The 19,637-nt window shown below is 44.6% G+C and overlaps 3 protein-coding genes across 5 annotated transcripts; 1 reads left to right on the top strand and 2 right to left on the bottom strand.

Moving 5' to 3' along the window:
• Window positions 1-961: 961 nt before the first annotated feature.
• Window positions 962-5,432, bottom strand: p2ry10 (P2Y receptor family member 10). Of its 3 annotated transcripts, none has more exons than XM_028960147.1 (3): window positions 5,129-5,432; window positions 2,913-3,069; window positions 962-2,827 (listed from the first exon to the last, which is right to left on the bottom strand). In XM_028960147.1, exons 2-3 carry the CDS (start codon window positions 3,065-3,067, stop codon window positions 1,972-1,974), a joined length of 1,011 nt encoding a protein of 336 aa, XP_028815980.1. In that variant the 5' UTR covers window positions 3,068-3,069; window positions 5,129-5,432; the 3' UTR covers window positions 962-1,971. The 3 variants fall into 3 exon arrangements, with proteins under 3 accessions (XP_028815980.1, XP_028815978.1, XP_028815979.1); XM_028960145.1 differs by having other exon boundaries at window positions 2,913-3,112; window positions 5,129-5,431; XM_028960146.1 differs by having other exon boundaries at window positions 2,913-5,431.
• A 2,987-nt stretch (window positions 5,433-8,419) lies between these two features.
• On the top strand, window positions 8,420-12,202 carry LOC114768397 (uncharacterized). Its single transcript, XM_028960657.1, has 9 exons — window positions 8,420-8,457; window positions 8,809-10,543; window positions 10,634-10,688; window positions 10,790-10,912; window positions 11,139-11,252; window positions 11,553-11,615; window positions 11,814-11,894; window positions 11,976-12,047; window positions 12,134-12,202. Exons 2-9 carry the CDS (start codon window positions 8,849-8,851, stop codon window positions 12,145-12,147), a joined length of 2,217 nt encoding a protein of 738 aa, XP_028816490.1. The 5' UTR covers window positions 8,420-8,457; window positions 8,809-8,848; the 3' UTR covers window positions 12,148-12,202.
• A 2,484-nt stretch (window positions 12,203-14,686) lies between these two features.
• Window positions 14,687-18,566, bottom strand: lpar4 (lysophosphatidic acid receptor 4). The gene is made up of 2 exons (XM_028960370.1): window positions 18,418-18,566; window positions 14,687-16,524 (listed from the first exon to the last, which is right to left on the bottom strand). The coding sequence occupies exon 2, from the start codon at window positions 16,355-16,357 to the stop codon at window positions 15,296-15,298; it is 1,062 nt and encodes a 353-aa protein (XP_028816203.1). The 5' UTR covers window positions 16,358-16,524; window positions 18,418-18,566; the 3' UTR covers window positions 14,687-15,295.
• Between the last annotated feature and the right edge of the window lie 1,071 nt (window positions 18,567-19,637).

Below are 19,637 nucleotides of genomic sequence, written 5' to 3'. Positions count from 1 at the left end.
CAGTGGAACTGGTTCATTTGTATTTATCGATGATGTGATTGCTGGCAGGGGTTTCAATTGCTCAAGACAAAACTGAAGGGAAAACTCCCCAAGGACAAGCAGGAACTGATGACCATTGCAGTATTGATGACCGTTGACTCCAAAGGATTTGCAGACAACTATTAAAAAGTGAAAGTTTGGTTTATGATTGTTAATTTGTCCCATTACTATTGGTCCATTAAAAAGTGTGAGGCACACATGCAAAATTCCTGCACCGTTCACCTGATTTGGATGTAAATATCTTCAAATTAAAGTTGCAGTTCCATTGTGGTGATGCGTAGAGCAAAGAATAATTAGAATTGTGCCAATGTCAGTTTTTATTTTGGTAAGAACTGTGGGGTACGTGTGGCAAGGTGCAAAGCATAATGTGACAAAAGACCATTTGCATACTCTCTAGGCTTTCCGAACCTCACCAAACAGTGTAGTTGGTGACACATGCTGCCTGTTGACTGTGGGATGGTGGCGATCCTGCTGATTTGTAGTGTTTAATAAAGTTTCCAAAAGAACACACACACACACACACACAACTGTACACAGTTCTAGTAGTTGAAGTGGGAACCGGCAAGATACTCCCATTTTCATACATTGGACCAAACATTTTGTAAGCGGCAAGATTAAAATGACCTGATTAAAAACAACCTACACACATGTGCAAATATGCACATGCTCGCTGACACACCCACACACGGACACGACACGAGTCGAACTTCCATCTTAGTAATAACACAACATACATTCATTTCACCATCAGCCCACTACTTCCCAGAAGCGTGATTCTTTTTTCAGTTGTGGTCATGAACCGTCAGTTGAAGACCAGCGTCTCTGCGGTTCTGCAGGCTATTGCAACATTGAATGTGCTGCTCTGACCAACAACTGTACTTGTCTGACTTCTGTTTAAAGTCGTTAAGGCTTGATGCAGACGTTACACTTAAACATCAGTACCTTTATTTAACTCATATTTCCATGTAAAACAGATGAAAGAGTGGGCAAGATGAGTCATCTGCATATTCATAATTACAATCACATTTAATGCTGAGAGTTTGTTTACAGACGTGTCGCTGTGGCTATAGCTTATTTTTTTTACATGACGTCTGCATTTCACATTCACAATAGCTTCGCAATACAGGCTATTCGATTCTTGAATGACATCCAGAGAAAAATCCTTTACAGAGATGCATTAATGCCATAATTCAATGACAAAGTTACATGATGATAAAAACAAATAGGACCCACTCTTCAATTTATCTGAAACATGATTTAATCTGAAATATCTTCAGCAGCTGCAACTACAAATTGCTAGAACTATGAAATTAGTAATTACCCTTTTATGGAAGGAAACTCACATTTAATGCCATATCAGTACTGAACCATTTCTCCAATGATACACAAACATTTGTTCTTCTGCATTGCATCTCGCATGGCTTCTTGATTTCAATCAGAGTTTCCTTCTGTGTAGGTTGCATTCATGGGCATTTCATTTAGCCAATACATTCGTGGAACTATGGTAACATAATATATGCATTTTTTGACAGGTGTGGCCCGGTCATCTCGAATCTGAAAATCTCTTTTGCTTCTCGTTTCTCAGCTGCTATTTTCTGTCCCCTTTTCATTTCTGCAGATCCTTCGTTTCAGTGCAACATCCACTCTGTTTATGTTAAGAGATCTGTCCCATGCTTCTAAGCTGCGAGGGTTGAAGGTCCTTTAAACAAGATGCTCCTAAAGCCAAACATTCCACTGTCAGGGTCGCCGCTGTCAGATTCAGGTTATTACTTGATGTGATGAAAATATGAGTTATGAATGGAAGCTTGCAGTTTGCATGCACGTGCGCTGTTTCTGCGAATCCACAGTTCATAGAGGCAGTGTTGCAGAAGCAGAAGTCGCAGGAAGCGCGCGGGGCGGGCAGTCAGTTCTCGAGGTTCTCGGTCAGTCTGGTCACTCCCGGAAGGAGGAGGTGCTCTCCATGCTCATGAGCCGGCTGCGCAGTATGGAGCTGCCTTGGCGCGTGATCTGGCGAAACTCGGTGGTCAGAAAGTAGTAAATGAGAGGGTTGAGGCAGCAGTTGAGGCTGGCGATGCAGAGGGACACCGGGTGGAACTGTGTCACTGCGAGCACCACGCCACAATGCGTGATGATCTTCTGAGACACCATCAGGAAGAGCAGGAAGTTGAGGTGGTAAGGCGCGAAGCAGAAGAGGAAAACGCCTGTGCAGACCAGGACCATCCTCAGCGCCTTGCGGCAGTCGCTGGACTTGTGCACGGGGTGGAGGAGTGAACGCCAGATCACGTATGAGCAGAGGAGGATGACGATGAGCGGCCCGATGAAGCCTAGCAGCTCGGCAAAGGTCATCATGGTGACGGCCAGCGCCATGTTCACTTCTCTCATCGGCAGGTCCTTGAAGCAGCTGGAGTTGGTGTAGATGGCGGCGGTGATGGTGGAGTTGTCAGCGGCGCTGCTGCCGCGGCTGTTCCTCATCAGGATAAAGGGCGAGCAGCACAGTCCCACCGTCAGCCAGGCGGCAGCGCTGATGCGCACGTCGTAGCGCCGCTTCCAGGCCTTCGCGCAGAACGGGTGCCTGAGGAAGGCGCAGCGCTGGATGCTGATGCACACCAGGAAGGCAATGCCGGCGTACATGTTCAAGTACTTCAGGTAGAAGCACAGCAGGCAGACGCCGTGGCCGAACGGCCACGTGTGGGTGAAGTAGTAGTAGATGCGCAGCGGCAGGGACAGGACGTGAAGCAGGTCAGCCATCGCCAGGTTCATCATGAAGATCACAGCCTTGGTCTTCTTGCTGTCAAAAATAAAAGACGGCATGTTAATTCCTCTGTTCAACCTGAAGCCCTTTTGCCAGTGGAAGGGTGAGGATGGGCTCGGACCTTATGAATCGGAACAGGACCCAAAGCGCCAGGCTGTTGCCAAGCAATCCCGGGATGAAGATCATCAGGTAGAACCAGGTGTAGAGCTGTTCCATTTTTGAGTTCCATCCGGTGTGGTTGTGGGAGCAGTTCCCGTCTCCTGACACTGCAGTCATCTCTGCACCAAAGTGGCATTTACTGCGAGCGAGCGGAGGTGATTTCTGCAACGCGACACGAGGAATATTGGTGGCTTCTGACCAACAAGATGAGGTGGTAGTAGCCTAGTGGGTAACACACTCGCCTATGAACCAGAAGACCCGGGTTCAAATCCCACTTACTACCATTGTGTCCCTGAGCAAGACACTTAACCCCAAGTTGCTCCAGGGGGACTGTCCCTGTAAAATACTGATTGTAAGTCGCTCTGGATAAGGGCGTCTGATAAATACTGTAAAAAAAGATACAGTGTATTTTATTTCTGTATTCTGACATTTCAAAAGACAAAAATAAACCACCGCCGGAGATTAGAATATACTTCCTTAATTGAAACCAGATATACCAGATTCAGAGTGACTACTTTTGACTACAAATGTGTATTTCATGCAACGACGGCTTTCATTCCAAACCCAGTCTTACTAACTGTATCTAACTAATAGCTAAGTTCAGACTCATTGGATTGTTGTGCAGCTCACACTTGTCTAACTTTAGTTAAAGGTTCAGGCAACACAACAGATCATACACTACACAATATTTCAACTCCAACTGGTCGGCGATGTCCTCTCCAAAGCAAGACGTTATACGGGAAATTACACAAACCGCTTGCAAAACCTGACTATTAAAAACTGATGTTCAACATAAAAATGAGCTCTGTGAGTTGCACAATGTCAGGGTTTCACTTGTTTCATTTAACCACCTAACTAGCCTCACTGGACAACCGACTGGTTGAAATTAAACTGTATTTCTGTTGAAGGTTCACAAACAGACCTATTGTTTGCAAATGGACCTTATTCACTCCCACAAAAACCAGTTCCAAAATGGAATCTAACCACACATCTTTCTATTAAGGTGCAAAGTGAAACCAGAGGAATAAACGTTAGTAGGAAGTGCTTTTTTGCAATGGGGAAGATAGGAGCGTTTAGTCCAGTAGATACTACTCGAAGAGGTGTGTGTTTAATTGTTGTTTGAAGATGGGATGGGACTCGGACGTTTTATTGACAACAGAAAGGAAGGAACCAGGGACTGTAAAGTTGCCTTGCTCTTCTTTTGATGAGAGGAGGCTCTAGATGAGATCCAGACCTTATCTTGGTTTGGCGATGGAGCTGACAACAAGTGGTCGGACAAACCAGTGCTGTTTCTGGTGCAAATCAGAGGCAAATCATGTTTGGAGTACTCTGTTCTAATGACAACAGGATGTAGTTATGGAAGGAATAGACCAACCCCCTTATCAACTCTACCACGAGGTCCACCATGTTCCTGCTATTCAGACCAAACGCTCGAGATGCCAACTCCCTTCCTGAGCCCGGCATGCAAGATATGTGTGCTTGAGGGTGCATTTTATATGAAGAACAGAAAAAAGAGGTCCTGGAGTTTTTGCATCCACAGCATTATGACATCTATATAGAGTATAATGCATAATTTTATGTTTAATTTGTAAGCTTTAAATTAGCATCACCACTAAATTGAAAATGTATTTAATATCTAGCGAGAAAACATGGATTTCAGTCATGTAAGTATGGATGAACATGAACATATATAAAACACATAGGATATGTTGCAAAGATGCACAATCTGTGTGTCACCCAGCGTTTATTCCTACCCAAATGTCATCTTCATTTTATTAATGATTTGGTTACGGATTTTCATTCTGCTAGGTGCTCTAACTGAGACACAAACATTTCAAGAAATTAACCTGTTTTAAATGCATTGCACCATTTATGTGCATTCTTTTACTTTCTCGGCATCATATCGTACATTCTGTACTCACACATGGGGATGGGTCACATGACCAGAATCTAAACAGTTGTGCCCTTCATAAATTCATTAGGAAGTTTCCAAACACTCTTATACAATTTAATCTAATTTAACAGCCTATTTTTCTGCTTCGTTCACTTGCACTGCTTCCCAGAAACTATATGCACAATTTCACACAAATGAGCTTCCTGGGAAAAAAATGTAACAGTTGAAGTAAACTTTTTTGTCTTCCATGTTCTCATTGTTTATTTAGAATGTAATTGTCTTACTTGTCTTGACGTGCCGGTGCAGTTGCGTGGCAGGTGGCAACGGTGCCGCCTGTATCGGTGCTCTCCCCCCGCCGGACTGAGCCTGCACAGCTCACTGCCTCTGCAAGGCTTCTGCCGGGCGGCTGAGGAAGTAGCAGCATGCTGTGTGAACAGAGGCAGGTTGCGGTGTGGAAGTCGGTGACATCAGAGCTCTTAGCAGCGAAGGGTGAAAACACACCAAAACACCACGTCAGGCCGAGAGCTGGACGACTCTGCACGCAGATGTGCAAACAGCCACACCTGCGCATCGCCAACAGCCACCAGAGCTGCCACCGACCTGTGCCAGCTTATTGTCCCTGCTTCTTTTGCAAGGCACAAGAAGTGCCTTGATTTTACTTGACCTGTAGAAATAAGTCCTAGAGAAAAAAACTGTAAACCTTTACTTTACTTTACTTTATTTTGCAGACGCTTTTATCCAAAGCAACTTACAGGTGGAAGACACCAGCAATTCTCGTTCGATTTCTATAGATTTTGAGTTAACAAAACTAAGATAAGGCCTAACTTGTTAGAAAAAGTACATACTTGGAAATTGTTAAGTGCTAGACGAAGAAAAAAAATGTTTTATGTATTTTGTGCAGTGTGTGTGCATGTGCGTGTGTTTTTGAATAAGCGGGAGACCCCGTGAAGTGGGGATTTTCAGTCTCATTTCATTTGCAGATCTCAGAGGGCGTGCAGGAGTGTAGCTAGGTAGTATTGTATTGATATAGGAGGGCGCAGTTCCATTTACAGCCCTGTAGGCGAGCGTCAAGGATTTGAACTCAATGCGAGCAGCTACCAGGAGCCAGTGGAGAGAGGTGAGAAGAGGCGGGACGTGAGTGTGTTTCGGCTGGTTGAAGATGAGACGGGCTGCCACATTTTGGACCATCTGGAGTGGTTTTATGGTGACTGCAGAGGCTCCAGCCAGGAGAGAGTTTCGAGATGACCATTGCCTGGACGAGGAGCTGCGTCCAGGCAATAAAGTGCATGAAATGAAACCTAAAGTGCATAAATGAAAATCGAGATACTACAATTTCTTAATTAATATAATTTTGTGAAAGCTAGAAAGTAAAGTGTAGACATGAACAGTAGTTTTCCTCCAATTTAATAAAAAGTAGCTTAGAGTGGTAATGGAGGACAGAGTTTCCTCCAGTAACTGTATCACAGTGCAACCTGACAGAATTTCTGTTATTATTTGCATATTTCAGTTACACACCCTCAAAGAAGGAATACAATGTCACCTCCATATCAAAATGTCATTTTAATGCCACAGAATATGAGTATGAATGTAGATTTAGAAAAATAATAATTAAATGGAGCAACATCCATTTTTTGTATTGAAATACAGTATACTGTATTATACTGTGGAAAAAAAAAAAAAAAAAAAAAAACTCACAGAGCTTATTACCCCAGAATAAGTTGCAGAAGGGTCAATTGTATTGAATGTTCCTTACTCTGTTAGTGCAAAAGTTGGTCTTCTGCCAAGGGAACTGCTTTCTGCCATCTGGAGCGCAAAGAGGAAGAAGCGTACGAGGCGGTTACGGAGGACGTGATAGTGTTTACTCTAAATGTTGACACATTCAGTCCTGTAGATATTAATAAGAGTGCATAGATGAGTAGTCTGAAACTGAAAAAAATGAAAGTGTCTGTCAGACCAACAGACAACCTCCATCCAAACAACCACCTCTTCAAATTACTGCACTCCAGAAAAAGGTTCATATCTGTTAGGTGTAAAACCAAAACCAATAAATGTCTAATAAATGTAAATGAGGTGAACCCATAATCGGAAGGTTGTGGGTTCAAATACTGAACCGCCAAGGTGCCACTGAACAAAGCACCGTCCCCACACACTGCTCCCCGGTTCCTGTCATGGCTGCCCACTGCTCCCTCAGGGGATGGGTTACATGCAGAGACCACATTTCACGGTGGGCACTGGGTGCGGTGGTGTGTCACATGTGACACATTTCAGGATGGTGCCACAGCAGATGAGTCCTACCCTAGTCACTTAAAAAGCAAAATTGATACAGTGGGGCACAATCAGCCACTGATTGTGTAAGTTGTCCCACTTAAAGAGATAATCGAGGTCTGTAATTTTCATCAAAGTTGAAGGTACACTTGTAAAAAAGAAAATATGGTTTTTAAAGAATACATTTTTTGTGTAATGGTGCAGAAAATAAGTATTTGGTCAATAGCAAAAGTTCACCTCAATACTGTAATGTAACCCATCTGATTACAGGGCCACTTCCTTAACCTTTAGGCCACCACTGCTCCTGTAGGGCACTTATTTTCCGTGACGTGACGTGAAGCAATAGAGACAACATTTAAACACACACAACAGCTGCACACAATCAGTTTAACAATGAACAAAACACAGCGAAGCTCTGGCCCGAATTGCAGAGGTGATGGTTAAAAGCAGAGGACACATTTCACAATGACAATCACTTCACTTTTGTTGTATGTTGTCCCGTCCTCACGTTACACTATTTCCCTCTGTAGTGGATAAATAAACTACTACTCAACTTGATAGTAAGGGCGGAGCAGTAACTGGGGTAGAGCTTGACAGAAAAATCGCTTGCTCAATAAGAAAACATAATGTCAAAATCTAATCAGAATATGAGTCAGGGATTCATACCCAGCAGTCAAATTTTAACACACTGTTAAGACACATTACTAAGCTGCTCGAGGATGGTCCTTATCCTGTACAATTAGCCGAGCGAAATTGGAAGGGTTGATGGACATTTTGAATATAGTAACGTTTGAATGCCTAGATGTATAAATCTAAAAATGCAGGATGCAGTACATTAATCCAGTTGACTTAAAAAAAAACATCAACCTTATCTGACTGAACATCAATGTTCATAAAGCTTTTAAACTTCCACCATGGAACTCATCCACATTCATTAAAGCACAAAAAACACGTTTAGCGTCATGTTGACATGCCTGCCTGCCAATCGTAATGTGCCGTTTGGGGCACGTGATTAAATCCGGAAAGGTTAAAACTCGCCGCTAAAGGCGTCTTAAAGCGTTGGTTCAAAAAATATATATGTATATATGTCACGTAAAATGGGTCAATTATTGAAAATGTATTTCATTTGTATTTTGTATTATTATGTATTTAAAATATCGCTCACGTGGTGTGCGAAAACGCAAACGCTCGTTCTCATTGGTTGTTCGCCGGTGGACTATGCAGTGATACGACTCTCTATTGGTCCTCACGTATTGAAATCTGCGCTCTGTGAGTTGGGCTGTCCAATCGGAAAGACCGAGGCGCGTTTCGAACGTTGTGCGGGTTGTACGTGTTCCTGTTTTACACGGTAAGTTCGAATGAAATCTTTTAGCCGCACGCTGCTGAATTCGCACCCCCCCTATTCGCTTAAGCCGGTTGTACCTTCCCGAGCCCGTCGTTTTAGGAGCGGTGTTGCTGACTGGAGTAACGTTACCAATTTACCACGGCGAACTGAGCAAAAACGTGACGGTGGACCCACTGACCCTCGACGCATGTTGTTTTTAGACCGATAACTCGACGTGACCTAAAGCATTTTAATCATGCGATTGCTGATTCATAAAACCTGGAACCAGAACTGGAAGATAGGGGAGTTGGCGGTGGTTCCATCTAAACATTAATGTTTAATATTGTGGAATGGTATTTATTCTATTGCTAACAGGGCGGGGGTGGAAGACTCCCGCACCTCGCCACCCTGAACCATGAACCGAACCATGGAGGCTGACACGCCGAAAGGTCAACCACGAGAGAATGAAACTTCCAACATCATGGATGAAATCCCTCCATGGGTGCGGTTTGGCGGGCAGGACTTGGGTGTTTCCTTTTTTCTCATGGACGACATGGCCACGCCGCAGAAAGCTGGGACCAGCATGCTGAATTCACTCCTCCGGTCATGCAGTAAAAGACCTTCTCTCGATGTGAGCTCAAAGCTAGGTAGTCCTTTCAATGGAGACATTGACCCTGAGGACAAATTTATAGATTCCTTCCAGACATTTCATTCTGAGAAGTCCGTTCTGGGATTAAACTCAACAGAAACTGCAGATTGTGGTGTGAGCATAAACATCAGCTCCTGTATTCCCAAATCAGCCCAGAAAGTTATGAGTGAAACCCAGTCCATCAACGTCTCCATCAAAACCAATGGAAACGACACAAAGGAAGATGTGCGCTTGGGTGCTCAGTTGAGTTCAGACGATGTTTTGATCCCTGCTGATATTCCAAATGAAGACGTGAACTTTGCTGGTCAGTTCAGGGCAACTGCTGCTGTGGCCAACGCCAGTATCCCAGACAGCAACATGAGCTTAGGGGCTCAGTTGAATTCAACCACTGTACTGACCAAAGGCCATGTCACATATGAAGGTGCTCAGTTGAATTCCACTGCTGTTGTGAGCAATGCAAATCTCACAAGTGTAGATGCAAAAATAGTCCTTCCTCTGAATTCGACTGCCAGTCTGACCAGCGACCACATCTCCAATGGGGAGGTGAACGTAGATGTTCCTCTGAATTCGACTGCCGATCTGACCAGCGACCGTATCTCCAATGGGGAGGTCAACGTAGCTGTTCCTCTGAATTCGACTGCCGATCTGACCAACGATCGTATCTCCAATGGGGAGGTGAACGTAGATGTTCCTCTAAATTCGACTGCCGATCTGACCAGCGATCGTATCTCCAATGGGGAGGTGAACGTAGATGTTCCTCTAAATTCGACTGCCGATCTGACCACTGACCGTGTCTCAAATGTAGACATTAATGTAAGTGATCCTCTTAATTTGACTGCAGATCTGACCAGTGACCGCATCGCAAGTGTAGATGTGGACGTAGGTGCTCCGTTGAATTCAACCGCTGTTATCGCCAATGAAAAGAACCCAAATACAGATGCTTTGTTGAATTCCTCTCGGATAATCCCTGAAAGGAGAAGTGCCGAAGCTAAGGGTCGTTCCTCTTTATCAAACATCAGAGGTCCCCGTATTGATGCTCTTGAGACTATAAGTGAGATTCCAATTATAGCCGGTTCCCATAGTACTCTTCAACAATCCATGAGATCCATCAGCAGCAGCCTCGTCAGTCTAGAGGACACTTTTGAAAGTAAATCAAGCTTTTCTGCGACCTCCACTCCCATGGTCAAGCAGAATATCTTCAGATTTGGGGCAGTAAGAAAACCATCTTACAATGCCCTGAAGAAGCTGTCTGTAAACACAACTGAAAACTCCAGAGATGACACCGCTAACTCTGGCACAAGTAAAGACTGTAGTAGTGTGCAGGCGTCTGAAGAGTCCATGAAAGATGTCACTAGGGACTGTGGAACCCCACAAACGGGGACCTCGGGGGCTCCACAGTCTGTTCCAGCAAAGAATGAGCAGAATATTAAGTCCACTTTTATAAAGACTAGCATTTTGAAGGTTCGTAGTCAAATTTCATTCTTCAATTTTGTGTTCTGATTTCTTTGTGCCAGTCTTGACCTTTGACCTATTTTTTTTTTTTTTTGCTAGGCCAACACTACTACCACCATTGCTACAATTCCCAACACATGTAATGTGACCTCAGGTGAAAAGATCAGAGCCAACCTGTCTTTGACTTCTCCTTAACTGCGACTCTATTTGAAGATTGCTTTATAACTTAGATTTTTTTTGTTTTTTCCCCCTCAGACTCTAGGGTTCCCAGGTCTCGTCTGAACAAACCGAAAACACATTTGCCAGCATTCTCTGCAAGCCTAAGACGCACAAATGCTCCTGTGCCTGCTGCTGCTAACTCAAATTCCAAAACAGCAGGTAAAAAAGACTGAACAAGTGCTTCAGAAAATGCAAGTGATTTTAGCCGATTACAAAGATATTCTAATCAGTTCAAATAAATACTGATAAATAGTTTCTAGAAGTCAGATGCAGTGACTGTCTAGTAATATAATTTAATCCATGAAAATCAAATGAATCTGTGGTCAATCTGAAGAATTTAATGCCATGAGTACAGTACAATAATATTCCTGTTACCCTTTCATAGCGGTCTCCTACAGCACGGAGGTGGGGTCAAGCCTGGCTAGAAGTGTCCGAACCCGGTGTTTAAAACGCCCTATGGCTGACAACAAGGCAGTGCCAACAGAAAAACGTTCCATTGGTGAATATCTTAACTTTCATCTTTTCTTTGCAATTCATTTTTATTAAATGTCCGGTAAGACTTCTTTTGAAAAAGGAATATTCTGCTATGTAACTCCAGGTGGCGCCATCTACTCAGTCGCTTTTCCTTAAACCCTTCTTGAAAGCCTGCCAAAACACTTCCTATAATCTTTCTACAGAATAAAGACTACAAGGATGTAAAATATTGGTCATGATTTGGAAACCTGCTGTTGTATACCATGGTCATGCCTTCTTCTGACTCTGAAGAATAAATCGGTCATAACTGCATTTTCTTCTACAGTACCCTCTGTGAGTTTGGTCAACAAGCCTACCTCCGCAGGACGATCCACTGTTGGCACTGAAAGTAAGTGCATATTATCTACTTTTTCTGATCATGTCTCATCTTGTGTGTGTGTGTGTGTGTGTGTGTGTGTGTGTGTGTGTGTGTGTGTGTGTGTGTGTGTGTGTGTGTGTGTGTGTGTGTGTGTGTGTGTGTGTGTGTGTGTGTGTGTGTGTGTGTTATTGATCTGGTTTGTTTAAGCTTCCCTTTTGTGTTGTACAGAAATCACTCGATTGTCAGCTTTGCGCAGTACCGTGTCTCCCTTGGGCCCGAGGAATGGGCTTCCTAATGGCCCAAAGCAAGGTGTGTACTGATGCCACCGAACTGGAATGCAAACTGCACACGCCCACACTCACTAACAGAGTCTATTTTATCTTTTTCCAGGTTGTCTGAACTGTGCAAGGTTATTGCATGAGAACAAGAGGTTACGAGAGAGGATTGAAAAATTGGTAAGAGGTAAGAAATTGTGGTTTTAACATTATAACATCCGCTCGTTTCATTGGTTTTGCATTGTTCAAGCTGAACCTCTGTTCTTATTGCAGATAAATCCAACTAGATTGAGGAGCAGCAGCAATGGACGTGTTTGTGACCCCGCCCTTAACAACTGGTGTATAAATGTTTTTATAATGTGTAATTTCTTAAAATAAAATGAACAACTTTTGAAAATGTTCTTTTTGAAACACATGTTCCATATGACTGACTTAACTAAATTACTAATTTTAAAGACCGCCATGTTTTTTTTTTTTTTTTTTTTTTTTTTTTTTTGTAAAGATTGTCCCGTCTGTACGACCAGAGGCGTTTGAACTACCTTATGTAATTTGTAATTTCCAACTCTGGATTTAAGGTGATATATATTCTCCCCCCTCTCTGTCCTCACTCCCTTCTATTTCCACTGCTTATTCACAGTTAACCAGTGTGACAGGAAATGACTCCATGTCTAAAGTTAGGCCATGGCAAGGAAGATATCCTGCCGCGAGGCGCAGAGGATGGGTGGCTCATGTTGGTGGGACAGTGTAGTATTAATAGCATTTATATATATATATATATATATATATATATATATATATTTTTTTTTTTTTTAATTGTGTGTTCTTTCTCCAAATGTATAAATACTCAACTTGTGCAGCTTTTGTGAAACTATGACCTGTACCACCCTGAGGCGAGGCTGAGGTCACCACCCACTTGTGTGCTCCCTCATTCCCCTCTCCATCCTGTGTCGTCCTCTTCCTCTCACGCACTGCCAGACGAATAGGCGTCTTTATTTACACTTTCCGTTCAACTTTTTTTTTTTTTTTTTTTTTTTTTAATACATTTATTACACTTAATATTGTTAACATGTATTAATTTCTTTATCCCAGCTTGTCCTTTTGGCAAACTCTCAACATTTGCTTTAGGCTCTCCAACCCTTTTCTTTCTGTCATCACCGTGCAGCTGCTGCATCATTTCCTCCCGCTCGGGTTCCCTTAGCATTAGTTGGAAAAGCTGTTCTGCTGAATTGTTTTATTTGTCCCAGTCCCCAGATGTCCCTGCCACTTATGTACGGCATACACGCACCGTTAAAAAAGCTGTCTGAGGTTCCAGGTCTGTCTCAGTGTTTAGCAGTTCACCTTTGCCCTTTTTTTTTTTTTTTTTTTTTTTTTTTTTTTCTCCTTTGTCTTATGAGCTTTGTGTCACTAATCAAGGAATGCGACAAACTGATGTGTTTCACAGCAGTGTCCTTGTCTTTCTGCAGGACTTGGAGTCACTTTGGCTCCCTGGCACTTAACCATATGTTTTTCCTCAAAAAAACAACAGCCATAAGAGCCTAATTTGGAATCCAGTGAATGTTCTATGCCAGAAAGGACCCATAACAACGTATTTTAAGAGAATTAGGGTCCTTCGGACTTGGACCTGATTAAGCTAAAGACTTCTCATTCACTCCAGAGACAATGCCTGTATTGCTGTGGACATAATGCACCCTTGGCCCTGCAGCCACAATGGGCCAAAGCAGTGAAGGGCTCCCAGCCTGGCCTTTGCGCAAGATCCTTTTTCCTCCATTCATGGTCCACTCGTCCAACTTGCTGCATAATTTCATCGTTCTTCATTCTTCCCTTGTGATTGACTTGCCCGAAAAAAAGCTTAATGCCATCAGGGTCAAACTAGCCACTGGGTCATCTTTGTTGTGGGCTCTACTGGGCAAGGCCTTTAACGACAGTGTGGGGGTGCCCACAGAGCACATTTTGGCATAATTCCCTATTAAAATGCAGCTATTGTTACAGTTAGAATTATGTCTAAAATGCACAGTACTATTACAACATATTTTTGAAAACGTTTATTTTGACAATAGCACAGTTTTGGGATGAAGAGGGAATTGGATCTTCAACTAAAACCAGCATGCCAGCAATCATTTGTGTGCTTGTTCTGAGTAATTGGGTCACATAAATTGTTGGGTGGATTTATGTTTATTTCCCTGCTTTAATTTCTGACACCTGAGGTATAAAAAGGCTAACTTTACTGAAATAAGTGCTTATGGTGCATGAGTGATGCACCATAACAAATACAATGATTCTATAATCACAGCTTATATGAAACACTTACATTGCATGTTAAGTTCAAAGGCATGCAGTCCTAATATATGAAATCCACTTTGATCTTGGATGATAAATTGCCAACAGGCATATGCAGTCTTTCTAAGGGGTTAGTACCACATTTCTGGTCTAAAATCATTTTATATAGAGATAATTGAGTGTGGCCAAATTCAGGAATTCTACCTATAGAAACAACCAGTTTTTTAAATGATTGAGATTTAACCACACTGGTGCATCTTGTTCTTTTCATCCCAGAGCTGCTGCTTGTCCCATGCTAGGTTCAGGACCCTTGCACAGCCTAATTCCAGAGAGTAAAAACGCATAAACAGGTAGCTCTTAGGTAGCAAAAAAAAGATATGAAAGCCCATCTTAAATTAAAGTCTTTTTAAATTAAAGACTGTTTTAGCGCGTGTAAGATTTTTTTTTTTTAACAATCCAATTAGCTGCGAAAGTGAACATGAGTGACTGACTGAGTGTATGTAAAATAAATTCCTGTCTGGATGTCTTCCCCGGCAATATCAGTCAATGTTTCAGAAGCACACATTTTTTTAATGGCCTCTCAATTTGACCCTAGATTACAACACTCGGATTTCAATTCAAATGCATTTTCACATTATAAAAGTGCAATGTTAACAGTGGACAGTTTAAATCAAATTTAACCATTTTTCGTTCAAATAATAGATTTCCTCAGAAAATAACAAAATAACATTTGTACAATCCAGTGCATTCATGGGCGTATGCTTGTGTGTATCAGTGCTAATAAAACCAAATAACCGAAGACAAGCAATACGAAATATGACTGCTTTGTGAGAACAAAGTGAAGATATGAATGCTGGTTAAATGGTGGTTCGGGAACTGGGGAATAAAAAAAAAAATGTGATGACAGCCATGCACAACAATGCAAGCCTTCAACAACCGTTCTTTCGTGAACACGACATCAGTGAGAAAAGAACCAAGCACAAATCTTCTAGGGCCGCCGTGGCTCCCCTGGTGTCAGTCCAAAAGTACAAATTCCAAGACTTTCCTCCCGTTTAGCACAAACAACGACCTCATTAACCCCCCGCCCCCCGTTACGCATGAGCTGGGTTTGGAAATCCCAGCTTTTTTGATGTTCGCACGTCTTGCAGCTGTTCCTGCTCAGAACTGGGTCTCTGTCACCTGTTCTTTGCCGTTACTTGCTAGTCTGTGGGGATCCAATGTCTCGACATTAGTGGCCTCGGTACTGGATATTGGGGCCTCGCTGCGGAGCACGTTCTCCTGCTTGGGCTGGCCCTTTGCGGTCGTGAGCGACTTCTTAAACGATTCCGAGGTAAAGTAGTAGACCACGGGGTCAAAGCAGCAATTTAACGTGGCCACACAGAGCGTGATTGGGTAAAGGGTGCGCGCCAGCCGCTCAAGCCAGCAGCTGGCGAGGGCCTGTGTGCGGACCATGGCGTACACGAACAGGACGGAGTTGTAGGGCACAAAGCAGATGATGAAGATGGCCAGGTGGACCACGATCATGCGCAGGACCCGTTCCTTGTTGGTACCGATCTGGCACAGTGTGGCAGGCTTGCGAAGCGTCCGCAAAACCATTGAGGAGCATGCCAGGTTGATGAGAAAGGGGATGAGGAACCCGACCACCTCAATGAAGATGGTGATCTTAGACAGGTAGGTCTTCCACGTGGTCTTTGAGAAGCCCTCGAAGCAGGTGGTGCTGCCTTTGCTCTTGTTGGTGGAGGAGAAGAAGGTCACCGACATCCCACCGCTCAGGATCAGGAGCCAGATGGCCGCGCACACGATTCCGGCGTTGCGGCGGGTGCGTATCGTTCGTGAGCGAAACGGGTACACGATCGCTAAGAAGCGGTCTACGCTGATGCACGTGAGGAAGAGCATGCTGCCGTAGATGTTAGTGATGAAGGCCCCACCCGAGATCTTGCACAGCCTATCCCCGAAGGGCCAATGGCGGTTGACGTTGTAGAAGATCTTGAAGGGCAACGTGAATACGAACACCAGGTCCGACAGCGCCAGATTAGTCATGAAAAGGGTGGTCTCGTTTCGCATCTTCATGCGGCAACAGAAGACGAACAGCGAGGCGCAGTTCGTAATGAGCCCCAGCACGAACGCCACGCTGTACACCACACCGTACAGGTTGTACTTGAAGGAGTCGTCGATGCCGCAGTCCTCCATTCCCGTCTCGTTGAGCACCAAACTCGCCATGGCGACGGCTCGGCGGGGGGACTTCTTCTCCGGGGCCGTCAGCAAGCGGGCTGCATGTAGGGCCACATCCTCCCCATTATGCTTACAGACTCGTGAGTGGCTCCAGTCAGTTGTGAGGTTCCCTTTGTCTCTAACAAGAGGACCTGTGGCCACAGCCTGTTTCCTGCCTACGGGGGGAAGAGACACAGAACAAAGGGCCAGAGTTAGCTTGCGTGCTGGACACGGACGTTTTTTTGGGTCAACGCGCACTCGCCAAACCACCCGCAGTTTTTACAGAGTAAAAAAATAACTAAATCTCAACGACAACAACGAAACACCTAAGAATGCATCATCGTTTATGAATGAAAATGAGGGCGCATCGGATGCCGCCATCATTAAGCCATTAGCCAGCTGTTACTGACATGAGCCTGCTGCGCCGTGCGGACGTTGTGACGCTTGGTTGTATTGCTTGCAGCCGAACGGAGCGCTTCTGTTGCCTCGCCAGCAGCCCGCTGTTTTCGTGGAGCCACACGACTTTCTTTCATGTCATGGGATAACAAACCCCCCGGTTCATTCCTGGGTTTTTTCTGAAATACTTTCTTCTCTGGTAAACACCGAGGTCTGGGCCACGGGCCACAAGCGAGGCTGACTCCTTTCGGACCGGAGCTATGTCACTGTGGTTTCTGTTTGGCCCCCGTAACATTCGCTCGCTGTGGGGGTTTAGCTGGGACTGCAGGCACGTCCATGCACTTCCTTCAAAACCATTCGGGATCTCAACATCTTCTAAGTCAGAGGCTCAATTAGATCTTGTGGACCCAGCAGTCAAATGGCAAAGTCCCGGTTCTTACATAAGCACCTAGTGGGCAGCCGGTGGCGAGGAGAGGACAGGCTTTACTCTGTTTCCTTAAACCGGCCACTCGCTGGGAAAATTCCCCTGCCGCCCCCGGCCCCCGGTTCCTCGGCACTTGAGGGGCTGCGCGCGGCAGTCCATCACGTAGCCCGAGTGCCAGTCGAAGCCTGACTTCTTTACTGCATTTTCACACGGCCCTCACAAAGCCGCCGCTGCTCCTTGCGGCGCCCACACATCAAGGCCACAAAGCTATGTCTGTGCGAGAGGGCCGCGTCGCCCCGGTCGGCCCCGTCACCGGGCGATACGGACCATTTCGTTCTTTCCCGCATTGTCTACGTTTTTGTCTGCTGTTCAGCCCGAAAGTTCCATCCGAAGTTCATGTTCACTTGTGCCTGAGTCTGCAAAAGACGGACCCCCCCCGGTCCGACTCAGCGGCGCAGCACGGGCCTGCTCTGGATAAATGGTGTTAACCAGATTTCAGGTCATTCTAATGACCTCACATTCAACATATTGAACAATGCTTAAAAATCAGTGCAGGATTATTCAGCATAGTCATTCAGGGCACGCGCTGATATTTCAGTGGTTTCGGCTAACTGGGGGTGTTAAGAACAGGATGTATTATCAGCGGTGTGGATCTGTTTGTGTCATGATCTAGGGAAGCTGAGTACAAAGGAAACATCAGCGCAAAAGCTGGCCAGGAAAAAAAAGGAACACAAAGGAATCTGAAGGTACTGCGTGAAATAGCCTGTTGACCCGTTTAATGTAGGGGTGAGAGATGGTTTGGACTAAGTCACGCGAACCCATGGATGAAACTGCAGGATCTGCCTATTTAGTGTCTGTTAAAAAACCCTTATCCAGAGCGACTTACAATCAGTAGTTACCGGGACAGTCCCCCCTGGAGACACTCAGGGTTAAGTGTCTTGCTCAGGGACACAATGGTAGTAAGTGGGATTTGAACCTGGGTCTTCTGGTTCATAGGCGAGTGTGTTACCCAGTAGGCTACTACAACCCATGACAAAGATGCCTATTATAGGAGCAGCTCCTGCTTTTGCAAGTGTGCATTTCATTTTTTAATCACATCAAACCATAAATCTTTATATAATCAAGATATGCAATTATTGAAAAATAGTTTTTTAATGCGATTCCTAACGAAATCTATGTCCAGGTGAAAGCGTCCAGGTCAGTTGTTAATCAGCGTAATTGACTTGTGTCACCTTCGGGACGGTCTCACCTCGCCTGTCGGTCCCGTCACCGGGGTCTGCAGCAGCGCGCTGTGTCGCGAAGCTCGGTTCCCGGCTGCTGGTTATCCTGCTCGGCTCCTCCTCGACGCGAACCCCGGACCCCGGCCATGCTCGGCGCTCGCCGCTCTGAGTGCAAGTCCGCGGGAGAGCGGACAATGGCACTTCGGTGGTCGGAGAGGAGGGGCGCTGGGAGCGAGAATGGGAGGCGGGGCGGGGCAAAAGGGGGCGGGGCGGGGCAAATGGGGCGGGGCTGGTCCGGCTGGTGTCATCTCGCGTTAAATGGCAAATTCGATGTGACATTGTACCCGTTTTGTGGTGACAAAATCTTGTATGATTAAAAAGCAAAAATTGACCATGCAGAGATTTGTGAAGGAATGTGTAATTCTTTAGGTTTTATTTTAAAAACCTCTTTTGAAAATGACAAATCGCGAAAAAACATACTGGCTTCATAGACTGTAATAACAACAAATGTAATAATTTTCGTTAAATTGTTTAAAATGCCTTTAATCTTCCCTTTAAGTGGCATCAGAAAAGTTGTGTTTACTAGTTCTGAGCACATGAATGGTCAAATTGTATGGTTTATTTGATAGCTAGCTAGTCGTTGTACTTTTTTATGAAAACTTTGTAAACAAACTGCTTCTTCATTCAAATTGAACGGTTTTAAGGGCTTGGTAAGCATTTACATTTATGCCATTTATCCAGGGTGACTTACAATCAGTAGTTACAGGGACAGTCCCCCCCGGGAGCGACTTAGGGTTAAGTGTCTTGCTCAGGGACACGATGGTAGTACGTGGGGTTTGAACCTGGGTCTTCTGGCTCATAGGCAGGTGTGTTAACCACTAGGCTACTACCACCATTGCTACTACCACTTGGCTTGGAAAGCAGCAAAATAAGTTATAGGATAAGTTGCTCTGTAAAATGAATGGGATTCAATGGGAGAATGGAGCTGGTGAAAAGGGGAGCAGGTAATTACAGTTTCCAAACGGGGACCACGGCCGCTTGAATGCACGGCAAGGCTATGAATCAGAGGAAGAAACATTGTTTGACCAAGGTGACACTGACACTTAAGGGCCGGTTCTCTCACTGAAATGTTTTTTTTTTTTTTGAGGGCGAGCTGAAGCATCGGGCCCGGTCACAATCAAACCTCCCAAGAGAGACTTTAATTGTTTTTACATTCCAAAATATGTCTTTAAAAAGGCTCCTTTCTTTT

Source organism: Denticeps clupeoides, chromosome 18, assembly GCF_900700375.1.
Source record: "Denticeps clupeoides chromosome 18, fDenClu1.1, whole genome shotgun sequence".
In the NCBI taxonomy this organism is placed as follows: Eukaryota; Metazoa; Chordata; class Actinopteri; order Clupeiformes; family Denticipitidae; genus Denticeps; species Denticeps clupeoides.
This window is presented reverse-complemented; position numbering and strand designations above follow the sequence as displayed.